The sequence below is a fragment of the Schistocerca piceifrons genome, chromosome 4 (assembly GCF_021461385.2).
Source record: "Schistocerca piceifrons isolate TAMUIC-IGC-003096 chromosome 4, iqSchPice1.1, whole genome shotgun sequence".
NCBI lineage: Eukaryota > Metazoa > Arthropoda > Insecta > Orthoptera > Acrididae > Schistocerca > Schistocerca piceifrons.
The window spans coordinates 146,297,228-146,313,734 of NC_060141.1; the positions used below are offsets into that span (position 1 = coordinate 146,297,228).

The 16,507-nt window shown below is 43.5% G+C and overlaps 1 protein-coding gene across 1 annotated transcript in view; it reads right to left on the minus strand.

Moving 5' to 3' along the window:
• The window catches only part of LOC124795683 (longitudinals lacking protein, isoforms H/M/V-like), a 320,009-nt gene that overhangs the window by 218,139 nt on the left and 85,363 nt on the right, over nt 1-16,507 (minus strand). The window contains exon 4 of the mRNA XM_047259764.1: nt 1,186-1,399. Coding sequence (XP_047115720.1) covers nt 1,186-1,399 — 214 coding nt within the window. The remainder of the gene's footprint in view (nt 1-1,185; nt 1,400-16,507) is intronic.

A 16,507-nucleotide genomic window follows, 5' to 3' on the forward strand; every position in this document is an offset into this window, starting at 1 on the left:
ATTTCCCCTGTGAGTGGAGAATGATTGTATCTTTAAACTACACACAGGAAATTTTTCTCTCCTAATTACGGTTTGATTTCTATGAGTCCTTAAAGTTGACACTCACCAAAAATGCATGAAAAAGCAGATGCATGAAAAAGCATGCCGTCTCTTAAATATTACTGCATATATTGTCCCCTTTTCAACTAAAGTGTCATATTCATACACAAAACAAAAGTAAACATTTTTATGAGTCCAGCAAGATACAACACATTGATGTTCATCATGTGATGTAATCAGAATATGAGCTCAGTCAGATGTCAGTCATTATGAAATGAATAGTAGACATAAACACTGGAGGTCCCAGGCTAAGCCCCGTAAAGGGGAAGGAACTTTTCTTCCTTTTGATCCCTCCAGGACAGTGTCAGATCCACATAGCCTGCTGTCACATATGTATTAAGGATCTTTCCTGCGGCGAAGACAACCCCCCCCCCCCCCTCCCCTCCTAGTGCGACAGCAAAGAAACACTTTACTCTACCTGCAGCTAGACCAATAGCCCAGTCAAGAGGCTGCACCACGAATGTTCCCTGTTTAGCCTGCACTGCAAATGTCCCCTGTTTTTATCATAAATGCAGTGTTCACTGTGTATATCATCCATATTGGACATGACCATTTTGATTCTTAACTTCCTCAAACCAATTTAAAATTCAAATACCTAATAAATTCCTTACAGTTACATTACTATATTAGCATGTATACAAAGGAGTGTCGATTTACAGTTGAGAATTCACGGAGAGATGACAAGGCCAAAGACAGTGTAGCCAACATTTATAAAAATTGATTAGCTGCCATGAAAAATTATGAAGACTAAAGGATCTGCAATTAAAATTGTGTTTGGTTAAAAATAAATACCTGGTTGCAACACTGTATTGGTGATAGCATTGCATTCTTACAACACTGGGCTTACCATCAAATTTCACAAAAGGGGAAAAGAAGGTTGGTTGGAGTTTAACATCCCATACTTCAGAAAAAAGTTGAAATGCAATTTTTTTTAAACAGAAAAAAACTATAGTTAATCAATGTCATAATACAAAATACACCAACAGGAAGTGGGCCCACAGTAAGGTGCAAACAGTGTTTTGCAGGAGAAGTACTGCAATTTCAACTTTTACGGTACACTTTCCATAGCTGCAAGGATTGAATTACCTGTGGAGCCAGACCCTGAACCTGTAGACGACTTTCGCAGCCTTTTCCGCTTGGCTGCAATTGATAAAGGTGACGGGCTGCGGCGACTTGCACTGTCCCAGGCAGAATCTCCGGGTGCCAACAACTCTGCACGGTCAGATGAGCCACTTGCCTGCTTGGTCAAGCCTGGATCCGAGTTCTCTGCCAAGCCTTTGACTTTCAATAGTTCCGCAGTCTGTTTAATCAAGAATATCATTATTAATTACTGTTCCTTTGGGCTTGAGGGCAGAAGCAGAAAATAGCCAAAGACCATGAATATCATTATTAACTACTGTTCCTTTTGGCTTGAGGGCAGAAGCAGAAAATAGCCAAAGAAGAAACAATGTGTTAAACAGATGTGGAAAATCACTTTGTAACAGACAAAAGATTCCTTGAAAAGTAACAGAAACAAGTTTTTTTTTTTTTTTCTAAAATATATTGTGGACACGCTTTATGATGTTCAATACATACATTTCTTGAGGGATAATAAAAGTTATTCATCCTAATGAGTTTCAAATACCAGTTCACATAAAATCTGTTTTTTTTTTTTCTTGTGGGGATTCGTAAAAGACATTATTTATAAAGACGTTCCAACTACACCTGAAGATATGCAAGAGAGAATTGTCAGAGCATGTGCTTCGATAAGTGCCGAAGTTATAAGGAATACCACTCAATCCATGATGAGAAGATTGCAGCACTGCATTGATACCAATGGTCATCACTTCGAACACCTTCTGTAAACAGACTTTCATGCCACCTTTTTGACGTTCGTTCACCTTCAAAGACCTTACTGTCACACATCATTGGCTTCGTCTCGATAGCTGCTATCAGAAAATTAGTACCAAACTAAAGCATCCCATAAAAATAAAAAAAGGTTGGCTTTCATATCTCTGGCGCGACCCCACCTAGCAACAAAAGACCAATGTCATATTATGGCCCCATAACTTCCCACTGAATCGCAAAGTTGAAGTTTATACTGATGTTTCATATCATAAAGGTCTCTTAAGTGCGTAATTTTCAGATTTTTATCTGGTCACCAAACAAAGATACTGCAGACCAAAGAATGAAAAAATCATTTTGAAAATACTTTTTTTTTTTAACTGTAAGCTTCTCACCATTGATACTGAATAAAAAGCAACTACACTGTGTAGTATAACAGCACAAGAAATATTAAGGCGCAGAAATTACTCCTCCTTTGGAAAAACACTGGTCAAAAATTGAGTTTTGTTTTTCAATTTGTGGCCAATAACTTTTGAGTCATTAAAAATATATTAAGGAATACATTCATCTAGGTGATCATGGTTTTAATTTGTAGTCCAATGTGCGCTGAACTAAATGCTTCTTATTTAAAAGGTCTGGGACAACTTGTTACTGAATAATTTTAAAAAGCGCTAATGCTTGTAAATGCAAAAAAACTGCTTGTGACCCAAAACAAAAATAGCTGCTGTTTCTAAATGAGAATCAATACACTTTTTGAGCCCATTAAACATCAGGAAATTCAGCCAACAAATATCAAATTGGTAAGGCATACAGGAAAAATGGGCATCATTCTGAAGGAAACATGGCATTTAACAGCTGGTTGCATGAAGGCTAGACCTCTAGATAAATTGGACAGACCGGCACATTCCTCTGCTCTTTGTATTTAGCACCAGTAATAAAATATACGGAAAAGTTCAAACAGACCTTTGATGAAAAACACGCAGTGTACCACACAGAGAACAAGTTTCTAGTATGATTAAAATGCAGAAGCAGCTTTATGAACAATATAGACATCAAGCTTTCCAAATGGTAACCACCACAAGAATTAATTCAACATATATCCATCTGGTGAAACTTTGAAGACCCTCAACATACTATGAACAAGTGTTGCCCCCAAAAAAGATTATCTTTTCAATGTGGGGGTTTCAAGACAACAACATTTTTGTGGTCAAGTGCAGTATGTGGCAAACACATTAGATCATTCTAACATTCCTTGTAAGTCCACCCTCAGCTATCTACGTTTAAGAAACAATGGAGCTTTGGACATTACCCGATATTGGGCCAAAAACTTTATAAGAGACAACAATGATCAGAAAACATGGTTGCAAATCTGCCTGGACACAAAAAAGTAACAATATGTTAATAAATGAGAATATATCTTTCCCTGTAGCATCAGGTAATTCAGTAATATTAAATTTAAGTCTTCTGTAGCTGTAAAGAAATGAACCATATTCTCTTTTGTTTGGTTTCTGTCAGACTGGCACACACTGAATCCAAAGCCCCAGAAATGAATACCACACACACTCAAACGGCTTTATACAAGGTGGTCCATTGATAGTGACTGGGCCAAATATCTCACGAAATAAGCATCAAACAAAAAAACTACAAAGAATGAAACTCGTCTAGCTTGTAGGGGGAAACCAGATGGCGCTATGTTGGCCCGCTAGATGGCGCTGCCATAGGTCAAACGGATATCAACTGCCTTCTTTTTTTTAATAGGAACTCCCATTTTTTTATTACATATTCATGTAGTACGTGTCACAAACGTATAAGTACGTGGTATCATGTAACATTCCACCAGTGTGGACGGTATTTGCTTCGTGATACATTACACGTGTTAAAATGGACCGTTTACCAATTGTGGAAAAGGTCGATATCTTGTTGATGTATGGCTATTGTGATCAAAATGCCCAACGGGCGTGTGGTATGTATGCTGCTCAGTATCCTGGATGACATCATCCAAGTGTCCGGACCATTCACCAGATAGTTACGTTATTTAAGGTAACAGGAAGCGTTCAGCCACATGTGAAACTTCAACCACGACCTGCAACAAATGATGATGCCCAAGTAGGTGTTTTAGCTGCTGTCGCGGCTAATCTGCACATCAGTAGCAGACAAATTGCGCGATAATTGGGAATCTCAAAAACGTCAGTGTTGGGAATGCTACATCAGCATCGATTGCACCCGTACCATATTTCTATGCACCAGGAATTGCATGGTGACGATTTTGAACGTTGTGTACAGTTCTGCCACTGGGCACAAGAGAAATTACGGGACGATGACAGATTTTTTGCACGCGTTCTATTTAGCGACGAAGCGTCATTCACCAACAGTGGTAATGCAAACCAGCATAATATGCACTATTGGGCAATGGAAAATCCAAGATGGCTGCAAAAAGTGGAACATAATCGACCTTGGTGGGTTAATGTATGGTGCGGCATTATGGGAGGAAGGATAATTGGCCCCCATTTTATCGATGGCAATCTAAATGGTGCAATGTATGCTAATTTCCTACATAATGTTCAACCGATGCCACTGCATGACAGAATGGCGATGTACATCCAACATGATGGATGTCCAGCACATAGCTCGCGTGCGGTTGAAGCGGTATTGAATAGCATATTTCATGACAGGTGGATTGGTCGTCGAAGCACCATACCATGGCCCGCACATTCACCAGATCAGACGTCCCCAGATTTCTTTCTGGGGGGAAAGTTGAAGGACATTTGCTATCGTGATCCACCGACTGCCTGACAACATGCGTCGGCGCATTGTCAATACATGTGCGAACATTATGGAAGGCAAACTACTCGCTGTTGAGAGGAATGTCGTTACACATATTGTCAAATGCATTGAGGTTGACGGAAATCATTTTGAGCATTTATGGCATTAATGTGGTATTTACAGGTAATCATGCTGTAACAGCATGCATTTTCAGAAATGATAAGTTCACAAAGGTACATGTATCACATTGGAACAACCAAAATAAAATGTTCAAATGTACCTATGTTCTGTATTTTAATTTAAAAAAACCTACCCGTTATCAACTGTTCGTCTAAAATCATGAGCCATATGTTTGTGACTATTACAGCGCCATCTATCACAAAGCGAAAAAAGTGGTCCAACTAAAACATTCATATTTCTTTACGTACTACACGAATATGTAATAAAAAATGGGGGTTCCTATTTTTTAAAAAAACAGTTATCCGTTTGACCTATGGCAGCGCCATCTAGCAGGGCGACCATAGCGCCATCTGGTTTACCCCTTCAAGCTATACAAGTTTCGTTCTTTGTAGTTTTTTCGTTTGATGCTTATTTCATGAGATATTTGGCCCGGTCACGATCAATGGACCACCCTGTATATTTTGGGCTCTGCTGTGGCACCTGCAAACTGGCAGCGTGCATTATTGAGCAGCATAGCATACAAGCACCAAATATCGTGGTTCGTGGCATCACTGAATACAACATCCAATCTAGTGTCCTACGCAGTGATAAAAATCTGATCACCAAACACTACATCAGATATATTTTAGAACCCAACACACTGCAGGATGACACCCCATCCTTGTCTCCAAGAATATGCAAACGTTCTTTGGAATGGTGTGTGCCACTGCTTTCCTAGACTTTACATTCAAGTGATTTTTGCCCAGCAGACAATGTGGAATATGGTTGGTTCCTAAGTTGATCATGATGCTACTCCAGCAGCCCTTGTTGCTTTGTAGACACACATACAGTATGTGTCAACTATGCGGACACAGATTTCCCAGAAACATTTCCATGTCTTCTTGATTTCACAGAACAAGTTTAGCTGCTCTGGAGCACATGGAGGTTTCACATCCTTACTGTATTCTCAAAGTAATCTGATCTTGTGTCTCGTGAACCTAACCTGAAGCATATGAATCATTTCATTCATTTACGTGTGTCCTCCTTGGAGTTTCACTTGTAATAACTATTTCCTCCTCAGAGCTGCACTTGTAATAACTGTTAGTTAATGACTGATTGATTGAATGACGGAGATATGGGACTAAATGATGAAGTCATCAGTCCTGTGATTCAAAAGTTGTGTGCCTAAGACAGAGGTGTCCACTAAAAGTGGACAGATCCAGTCAGAGGGATCAAATCATAAAGTGAGGAAGCTAAAAACACACACAGAAGAACACATAAAAGGATAGGTCAAATCAAAAAACTGAAAAAACAGAGGCATAAAAGAGTGGTCTTTGCATGGGGGAGTGGTTATGGGTTCCAGACACCAAACAGGAAAGCAAAACCTTACAACTGAAAATAAAAACCACATTCATGAGGGAAACTGAGGACCAGTTCAACCATCTGTGGATAATCTGCTAATATTAAAGACAAAGAATCTGGAAGGTATACTTAGTATGAAGGGCCAAAAGAAGGACACAATCACCAATATATGGTACACCGTCAGTCTGGCTCCACGACCACATTGTGGGGGGGTGGCTTGTTATGCAAGAGAAAACAAGGGATGAGTTTAATATGACTGATGCGTAGACGGCATAAGACAGTGGATTCTTTCCAAGAGGAGTAGAAGGAAGAACTCCAAATTTCAGCAGTCCTCTTTATTGTGTGACATTTATGACTGAGTGCAGTAGCACATCAGATCTCATTCCACTTTTGGGCAGAGAGAGATTTGATGTGTATCTACATATCTGCACTTGGAATCATTAAAGGAATGGTGGGTAAGTGTCTGCCTCTCCAGCCAAATGGTCAGCCAGTTCATTTGTTGAGATGCCCGCATGACTTGGGACCCAGAAAAGGAAAACTGAGCAGGCGGCATGGCCAAGGGCATAGGGAAGGCCATGTATAGCAGATACCAAGGGTGATGAGAGTAGAATCAATCTATACCCTGCCAGCTGTTCATTAAGTCAGTACATATTAAAACACTGTGGAGGGAGGCCTGAGTAGCAAAATGGATGATCCTCTGATGATTCAGCTCTGCTGTGAACCCACAACATGATCCTAGCAGTAAATGACGTTCCATGGCATAAGAAACCAGGAGTTGGCTCCGTCACATTTGTAGAGGTGTAGTCCACGCTTCTGTAAGGAGACAGTCAACATGACTAGTGTAAAAGGCACTGACAGCCAGATGCATTCCATAATGATAAACAGGGTCAAATAGTTTCAGAGTGGAAGGAGCTGCTGAACCATAAATCTGACAATGATAATCTAGTCTGAACATAGCCAGAGCACAGTAAAGATGGAGAAGAGTAACACGGACTGCAGCCCAAGACATGTGGCCCAGGAGGCAGAGAGTATTTGGCTTCCACATGCATGTAGTTTTCAGGTGGTGAATATGGGGAAGCCACATCAGCTTTTTATAAAATAAGGCTCAAGAAACAGCACTGCGCTACAACATCTAGGCACTGGTTGCGGAAATAAAGTTCCAGATCAGGTGTACTTCGATCAATGGCAAAAAAGCTTAACCTGCATTTTGGAGGGAGAAAACTGGAGGCCATGGGGGAGAGAGCACACAGAGGCCTGCCGGAGCTGGCTTTCAGCAGATGCTACCAAGCAGGAGCTGCATCAGATGCAAAAATCGTCAACATACAATGCCGGAAAACCTGAGGCCCAACAAAGCTTACAAGCCCATTGATGGCGATGAGGAAGAATGTGACAATACAGAATCCTGTGGGATACTGTTCTCTTAGATCTGAGGGGTGTTGACTGAAGTGCCAAGTCGAACCCGCAAGAGTCAGTGGGATAAAATCTCGTGAATAAAAATCAGAAGGGGGCCGCGAAAGCCGTCATTGAGAATAACTAAAATGTGATGGCACCAAGCCGTGTCGTATGCCTCATACAGATAAAAGAAGACCCCACGATGAGGTGTTGGCGGTTAGTAAAAGCTTGTCGGACTGCTGTTTCCGGTCTGAGTAAGTGGTCAGTTGTAGATTGTCCTTCCCGGAACCCAAATTGATACGGGGACAAAAGAACACGAGATTCAAGTACCCAACATAATCAGAAGCTAACCATTCTTTCCAGCAGTTTACAAAATGTGTTGTCATGCTAATTGGCCAGTAGCTGTTGAGAGATGTTGGGTTCTTTCCGGGCTTAAGGACAGCGATAACTATGCTGTCTTGCCACTGCAAGGGGAAGGCACCCGTAATTCAAATGTGGTTGAAGATAGTGAGTAGATGCTGCCTCTGGGCAATGTCCAAGTGTTGGATCACCTGGTTGTGGATGGAATCTGGTCTGGGGCTGTGTCATGTGAAGAGATAAGAGACTCCAAGAATTCCCATTCGGTAAAGGGTTCATCATAGGATTCAGCTTGGTGGAAGTTGAAACAAGGGGGGCAGGGATGTTTCTTCAATTCGTCCTTTCTGTTGGAAAAAGGTAGTAGGATTGGAAGAGAACCCCAATGTGACAGCAAAGCAAGTTGCACGGTGTTCTGCAAGGACCTATGGATCACAACACTGAGCACCAGAGCACCCTGTAGGACAAGAGCCTGGAAAGTTGATTGTCACTGGCTGCCCAGAAGGCTACGGAGCTTGGAATAAACCTGTGATGAAGAGGCATACATCCACAGGGAGAAAACACAGCACTCTCTGCTTAGTAAGATAGTGAGCCTTAGCAGGGAGACACTTAAAAGCAATAACGTTGGTCTATGAATGGTGGTGTTTAAATTGTTGCAGCACCCACTGGTGATCCTGGATAGCGACTGCTACGTCCCTGGTCCACCACGGTACCAGTCGATGACGAGGGGGACGTGTGGATAGGAGGATAGCAGTGCCAGTGGCATGTAGAATAGTGGCAGAGATGTCTTGCACGACCACATCAATGCAATCCGAGAGAGAGGTGACAAAGTGCACAGCAGATGTTATAAAGGCCAACTGGCTCTGCGGAATGCCCAAAGTGAGGGCCCGTCTGCCTGGCGGCAGGAGGAGAATGATGGAATCCCAGGAAAGTGGTCGCTGCCACAAAGATCCTGGGGTGACCTGTGTAGCGAAGACATGAGAGCTGGGCAGGAGATCGTGAGATCGATAGAAGAAAAGGTGACGTGAGTGGCACTGAAGTGGGTCTGTAATAAGTTGGTAAATTAGAAGCGCACTACCCATCGAAGTGTCACTCCTTCCACAGGGGGTGTTGTGCACTGAAGTACCCAATGAGAAGATGTGAGGGGCAGAAGTTGCTGTATTAAGGCAGCAGGTCAATGTAAGGAAATGGCCTACCTGGAGGGAGATAGACATTGCAAATGGTGATTGATGGGGTCGTTCGCACTGGTACCACTATTGCTTCCACATTGGTATGAAGGGGGATCCTGTCTCTAATGACATTGGTGCCAACCAAAGTGCAGACCCCCTCCAGATGCGATCCCGGGACTGACAGTTCCGACAGAATGTCCAATAATCATGAAAGCTGGAGAGTGGGCATCACGGAAGTGCATTTCTTGAAGAGCAAGACAGAACACAGAATAAGAGGAAACAAGCTGTTGCACTTCACCATTCGATTATCATGTGGTGAGGATCCAAGTTAGACATAATTAAGCTGAGGGGAGGTCATGTCACCTGGTCAGTAGTCGTCACTGACAGAGATGGGGTGACATCCACAAATAAGATGTCAGACTCAGGTTGCAAGGGGGGGTGATGGCACTTCTGGTGGCACCAGAGAGAGATTCAAGTTGGGGGGGAGGGGGGGTTTCCACGGCAGAAGCCCCATCACCAGTGGGCTGGAGAAGAGGGTGTGGGAACTGCAGGGGAGGGGGAGGGAGATGGGGCTGGGGTAAGGAAGGGGTATGAGGGGGAAAGGATGCAACGGAGGCAAAAGGAGAAGAAATTGACAATGGGTGGAGTCAGTCATATTTTTGGTGAGCCTCAGCATAAGTCAGGCGATTCAGTGACTTGGATTTACTTTTCTCTCTTGTAAGGTGGGTAATCTGGTAAGAGTGGACAGTGGTGGCCATGACAATTTACACAAGCAGGTGGCGGAACATGAGGGCTTCCCTCACAGTGTGTCTGCCAGACAGCGGGAAGACATCTCCCCAAAATGCAAGCACCAAAAGCACCTCATGTATGGCAGGACATACGGCTTCACATAACATTGGTCACACATAACCTTCACCTCCTCTGGGAGCGTACCTCCCTTGAACGCCAGAATAAAGGTTCCGGTAGGGGGTTGAGCCCAAGACCTCCAAGAAAAGACTGTCCCAGTGCGAAGGGGGTGTACAAACCCCTTCTACATAGAGGGCACACAGTAAGAGAACAAGAAAGGAATCTAAGACTTCCACTTCTCAGGATAAGCGTATCCAGAAAAAGCTGAGTCAAGAAATAGGGAAACAGACCTATAGTACTGCAGTTTTGGTTTTTAGGATGGTGATTATCCACTAGTCAAGATCACCTCGCAGCAGGAGCAGGTCATACAGATGGCTCTCTCTGAGAAGATTGGGGGGGGGGGGGGACACTGGTCCAGGACCCAAATTCAGAAGATTCTATCTGAATCACAGTGCTCTTATCTCTTTGTCTGTGTACAGTGGACTGGCTTAAGGAAAAGGTGCCCCTTAATATCACCGTGGGAGTATTTGAAGCTTCTGCTAAAGACAGTGGCTGAGCTCTTCAAGACTGCAGAGATGTTAATCTGGGTGCCAAAACTCCATAAGGACACCTCTCCAGAAACTCTGATTGAGAAAACAGGGTCTCAAAACCCGAAAGTCTTGACAGAGGATTGGAAGGTAATCAACCGGAAGGTTGTACCAAACGGCCAAACCCTTGTGGTAGAAGTCCCTGAAGGCAATGAAGGAACAGGACCTGAGACTATCTTGCAGTTCTCGCAGCTTGCCATCAGGGTAAACAAAGACATCAGAAGTGACAATGGCGGCAAGATGGAGACTAAACGTGCTGCAGATAAATCTGCAACACAGTAAAGGGGCCACCACTGCCCCGAGTCATCTTCTGGAAAGACACGAAGTGGATGTGGCCCTCATTCAGGAACCCTACTTATATAAAGGGGTTGTATCGAGCCTCAACGGCAAAGGACGTAAGCTGGTTTATGCTAGAAATATAAGAAACTCCAGAACGTGCATTTATGCAAAAAATGGAATCCCCTTCATGCCCATGGTGGACTTTTGTTCCAGGGATTTAGTGACCATCAGGATGTGACAACGTGAGGAAGGTATCACGAGGGAGTTTGTAATGGCATACCTTCCTTACGAGGACAGTACTCCTCCTCCTGAGGAGGTGAGGAGACTGATGGAAGCCTGTGCACAACAGAGCAACAGAACAGGTTGGATGCGATGCTATGGCCCACAACTTAGTGTGGGGCAGCACCAACACCAACAGTAGATGTGAGAACCTTCTAGAATTTCTTCTAATTAATACCTTAGAGATCCTCAATAGGGCAAGGAAACTACATTTAGAAATATAAGAAGGGAAGAGGTAATTGACATAACCTTCGGTTCCACTTTGATGGGTAGTTATATAAAACAATGGCACGTGGCTTTAGAGCCATCCTCATCAGATCACATGTATATTAAGTTCGAGGTTGAAATGGGCATTAGACAGATCATGTCCTATAGGAATCCCAGGAAAATGGACTAGGAGGTGATTAGGAGAGACCTTAACTCAAGCCTATCAGAAGTCAGTACTTCGATAAGGAAACCAGTACATCTACATCTACATTTATACACCGCAAGACGCCCAACAGTGTGTGGCGGAGAGCACTTTACATGCCACTGTCATTACCTCCCTTTCCTGTTCCAGTTGCGTATGGTTCGCGAGAAGAACGACTGCCGGCAAGCCTCCGTGCACGCTCAAATCTCTATAAGTAGGGGGAAGCAATATACTCGATACCTCATCCAGAAACGCACCCTCTCGAAACCTGGACAGCAAGCTACACCGCGATGCAGAGCACCTCTCTTGCAGAGTCTGCCACTTGAGATTGCTAAACATCTCCGTAACGCTATCACGCTTACCAAATGACCCTGTGACGAAACGCGCCACTCTTCTTTGGATCTTCTCTATCTCCTCTGTCAACCCGACCTGGTACAGATCCCACACTGTTGAGCAATATTCAAGTATAGGTCAAACAAGTGTTTTGTAAGCCACCCTCCTTTGTTGATGGACTATATTTTCTAAGGACTCTCCCAATGAATCTCAACCTGTCACCCGCCTTACCAACAATTAATTTTATATGATCATTCCACTTCAAATCGTTCCGTACGCATACTCCCAGATACTTTACAGAAGTAACTGCTACCAGTGTTTGTTCTGCTATCATATAATCATACAATAAACGATCCTTCTTTCTATGTATTCGCAATACATTACATTTGTCTATGTTAAGGGTCAGTTGCCACTCCCTGCACCAAGTGCCTATCTGCTGCAGATCTTCCTGCATTTCGCTACAATTTTCTAATGCTGCAACTTCTCTGTATACCACAGCATCATCCGCGAAAAGGCGCTTGGAACTTCTGACACTATCTACTAGGTAGTTTATATATACTGTGAAAAGCAATGGTCCCATAACACGCTCCTGTGGCACAACAGAGGTTACTTTAAGATCTGTAGACGTCTCTCCATTGAGAACAACATGCTGCGTTCTGTTTGCTAAAAACTCTTCAATCCAGCCACACAGCTGGTCTGATATGCCGTAGGCTCTTACTTTGTTTATCAGGCGACAGTGAGAAACTGTATTGAACGCCTTCCGGAAGTCAAGGAAAATGGCATCTACCTGGGAGCCCGTATCTAATATTTTCTGGGTCTCATGAACAAATAAAGCTAGTTGGGTCTCACACAATCGCTGTTTACGGAACCCATGATTCCTACAGAGTAGATTCTGCGTTTCCAGAAATGACATGATACGTGAGCAAAAAACATGTTCTAAGATTCTACAACAGATCGATGTCAGAGATATAGGCCTATAGTTTTGCGCATCTGCTCGACAACCCTTCTTGGAAACTGGAACTATCTGTGCTCTTTTTCAATCATTTGGAACCCCCCGTTCCTCTAGAGACTTGTGGTAGATGGCTGTTAGAAGGGGGCAAGTTCTTTCGCGTACTCTGTGTAGAATCGAATTGGTATCCCATCAGGTCCAGTGGACTTTCCTCTGTTGAGTGATTTCAGTTGCTTTTCTATTCCTTGGACACTTATTTCGATGTCAGCCATTTTTTCGCTCATGCGAGGATTTAGAGAAGGAACTGCAGTGCGGTCTTCCTCTGTGAAACAGCTTCGGAAGCAGAGTTTGAGGAGGTAGCAGAGGCAGTGACCTCTGCCATCATGACCTCATACCATGACAACTGCTCAATCACAAAGAAGTGCACGAATAGGAATGAATCTTGGTGGGACAACAACCTGGTATCACAGAGGGAACAGGTACAAAGACTTTTAAACTCGCAAGAAGGAAAGGACAATGGGTAGAATATAGGGAGGCCCTTGTTAAATACAATCTTGCAATCAAGCAAGCAAAGCAGGCATCCTGGAAGGTATTCTGTGAGGAGATAGAGGTTATGGCTGTTCACGCCAGACTTCACAAAATCCTCACTAGGATACCAATTAATCCAGGAGGAACTTTAAGGAAAGAGGAAATATACAACACTAGAATTACTCCTCAAGCCTCATTTTCCTCAATGTCCTCTGACATACAACACAGACCAGGGCAAGATAACCTGGGAGATATTGGTTTTCAGATATTCGAAGGGAGAACTGGGAATCTGTCTGAGACTGTGTGGACCATAGAAGAATCCAATGAGCGCTGGGAACATTCAAACCGTTCAAGTCAACTGGCCCAGATGGAATTTTTCCAGCACTCCTGCAACAAGCAGGAGTGAATTTAATAAGATCCCTGTGTAGGTTACTTACGGATAGCCGAGCAGCAGGAATCATTTCTACTGTCTGGAGGGCAGTGATGGTTGTCTTCATTCCAAAGCCAGGGAGAATTGATCATACCAGGGCCATGGATATGAGAACAATCAGTCTGTCCTCCTTTCTTCTTAAAACATTAGAAAAACTGGTCAACATGCATGTTAGGAAGAGGAGATTAACTATGGTCCCTCTACACATTAACCAACATGCATAACAGCCAGGAAAATTGGGTGAAACTGCACTTCACCAACTTGTTGGGAAAGTGGAGAAAGCACTACACTTTCAGGAAGTAGCCCTCTGCATCTTCTTGGTCATCGAAGGAGCTTTTACCAACACGACCTTTGAATCGATGGTTACAGCAGCAGAGGTGCATGGCTTGGAGACCACAATTTGCAGGTGGATTGGAGCCATTCTTAGTGGTAGAAAGGTAGAAGCCACCACGATGCAAGAAAAAATGGTAATCAACACGACCAGAGGCTGTCCTACCCACAAGAAGGAGTCTTGGCCCCTCCACTGTGGAACCTTGTGGTGAATGAACTCATTGTAGAATTAAACTTTAGACAGTACTTTTGCCAGAGATACGCAGACGATATTTGCAAATTTTCAAGTACAGTCGGAGTTATGGCACAAGGAGCATTGAACATTGTGCAAAATTGGTGCAGGAAAGAGGATCTAAGGGTCAGTCCTAAGAATACTGTTGTAGTACTATTTACGAGGAAGCAGATCCGACACACATATCAGAATCTCAAGCTTCTCGATGAAACACTACCAGTGAAGGGGATAGTGAAATATCTAGGGGTAATCCTGAATGAGAAACTATCATGGAACCCTCACATAAGGAGCACCTGTTCCTATGCGAAAGGTACTCTAATGAGTACCAGGAGAGCTTGTGGTAAAACCCGGTGATTAAGCTCAAAGAGTATGTACTGGATATATACCACAGTAGTTAACCTATGATCACTTATGGGGCTACAGTGTGGTGGAAAAAGGTAGAATAGCGGGTAGCTGCTAATTAGCATGCTAAGATGCTGAGATTGGCCTGCTTAGCCATTACAGGCAGAATTAGCAGCACCCACTGCTGGGATGGGAACCATGCTGGACATGTCCCCATTAAACCTGTGGGTAAAGATGGAGGCAGCAGATGGAGCACACCGGCAATCACTGGGGTATCCAGGATCTCACACTAAAATACTGAGTGAGTAGACATAGGTATGGTTGGAGAAATGCCTGCCAACTATATAATAACTCCCAGCTGCTTCAACTAGCCTTTCAACGTAGTAACTGGAAGAAGAAAGCTCTGCGAGAAGAAAATTTGACATCGTACTGGGGACATAGTCTGGTTCACTTATGGTTCGAAAACAGACCAAGGTGTTGGGGCTGGGGTATAAGGAGTGTAGCAAAGGCTAGAAAGTGCAATCTCTCTAGGGACTATGGGCACTGTGTTTCAAGCAGGAATATCTGGTATCAGGGTGTGCGTGGATAAGAATTTATGGAGGTGCTACAGAGGTCATAGAATTTTCATTTATTCAGGCAGCCAAGCAGCCCTGAAAGCACTGGCAGCCTCTGCAACAAGATCAAAGATTGTGGCAGAATGCCACAAAGTCCTTGTGGAGTTAGGGGAAAGCAATAGGGTAACCCTATTATGGGTACCTGGTCACTCAGAGATTAGTGATAATGAGCAAGCCAATAGGTTCACCTGGATAGGAGCTGTGACACCTTTTATTGGACCGGAACCTGTCCTGACAATCGCCAAGGCAACAATCAAAATAAAACTACGAGAGTGGACAAGAAGACAGCATGTAGAATATTGGGCTGAGATCCAAAAGCACAAAAAAGGCAAGGTATTGATGCTGAAGCCATGTTCTAAGAGAAGTATCTCAATCCTGGGCCTGAACAGGAAAGAAATGAAACTCATTGTTGGACTATTGACAGGCCATGGGAATATCAAAAAAACACCTACATACAATGGGGATAATAGAAGAAGACCCCAAATGCAGGATGATTGGTGTGGGCAAGGAAACCGCATCACATTTGAATTTCAAATGCGAGGCATTGGAGATTAAAAGTCACAGAATATTCGAATCAACCAGACCTGAAGAAATTGTGTCTAGTAAAGCACTGGTAAAGGATCTCCTCGCACTGTTCAGAGGCATTGGTTGGCTTTACTAGAGACACAGGGAACGATACCGCACAATACAATCTGTTTCAATTCGGGCAGCAGTGGGCTTGACCGATGTTTTTGATTCCCTGATAAAATCAAATCAAAATCAAGTCAAGGTCTTGGCATCAGTGTGTTTGTCTTAAGACTCTTCTGCACACGTCAAATAAAATTAACACTGCATTGCTCCAGACTAGTCCAGAGTTCATCAGTTTGGCGTTTCCTTATGAAAAATCACTCCCTGGACCATTTTCAAAGAGTGATGACAAGTAATGGACACCAGGACATCGCCAAGACGATCACAAGCTCGAAGAGCTGCATATTGGGTGGCAGAAGCAGCTTTGATCAACACGGAGCCCGACTGCACCTTACTGAGAGACTCCACTTTGCCAAACCTGTCCTCAATATTCTCCGCAAAAAGCAATGGCTTTGTGGCAGTTAATGTACTAGTACAGACCACGTAGCAGGGAAAGTGTTTCATCCTAAGATGGTGAGCCTGGCCCTCCTCCCAGGATGTTACTATAGAAAGGCAGGCTTCCGGTTCCCATAAAGCAGCATCCAACGATCCTTGAACAAT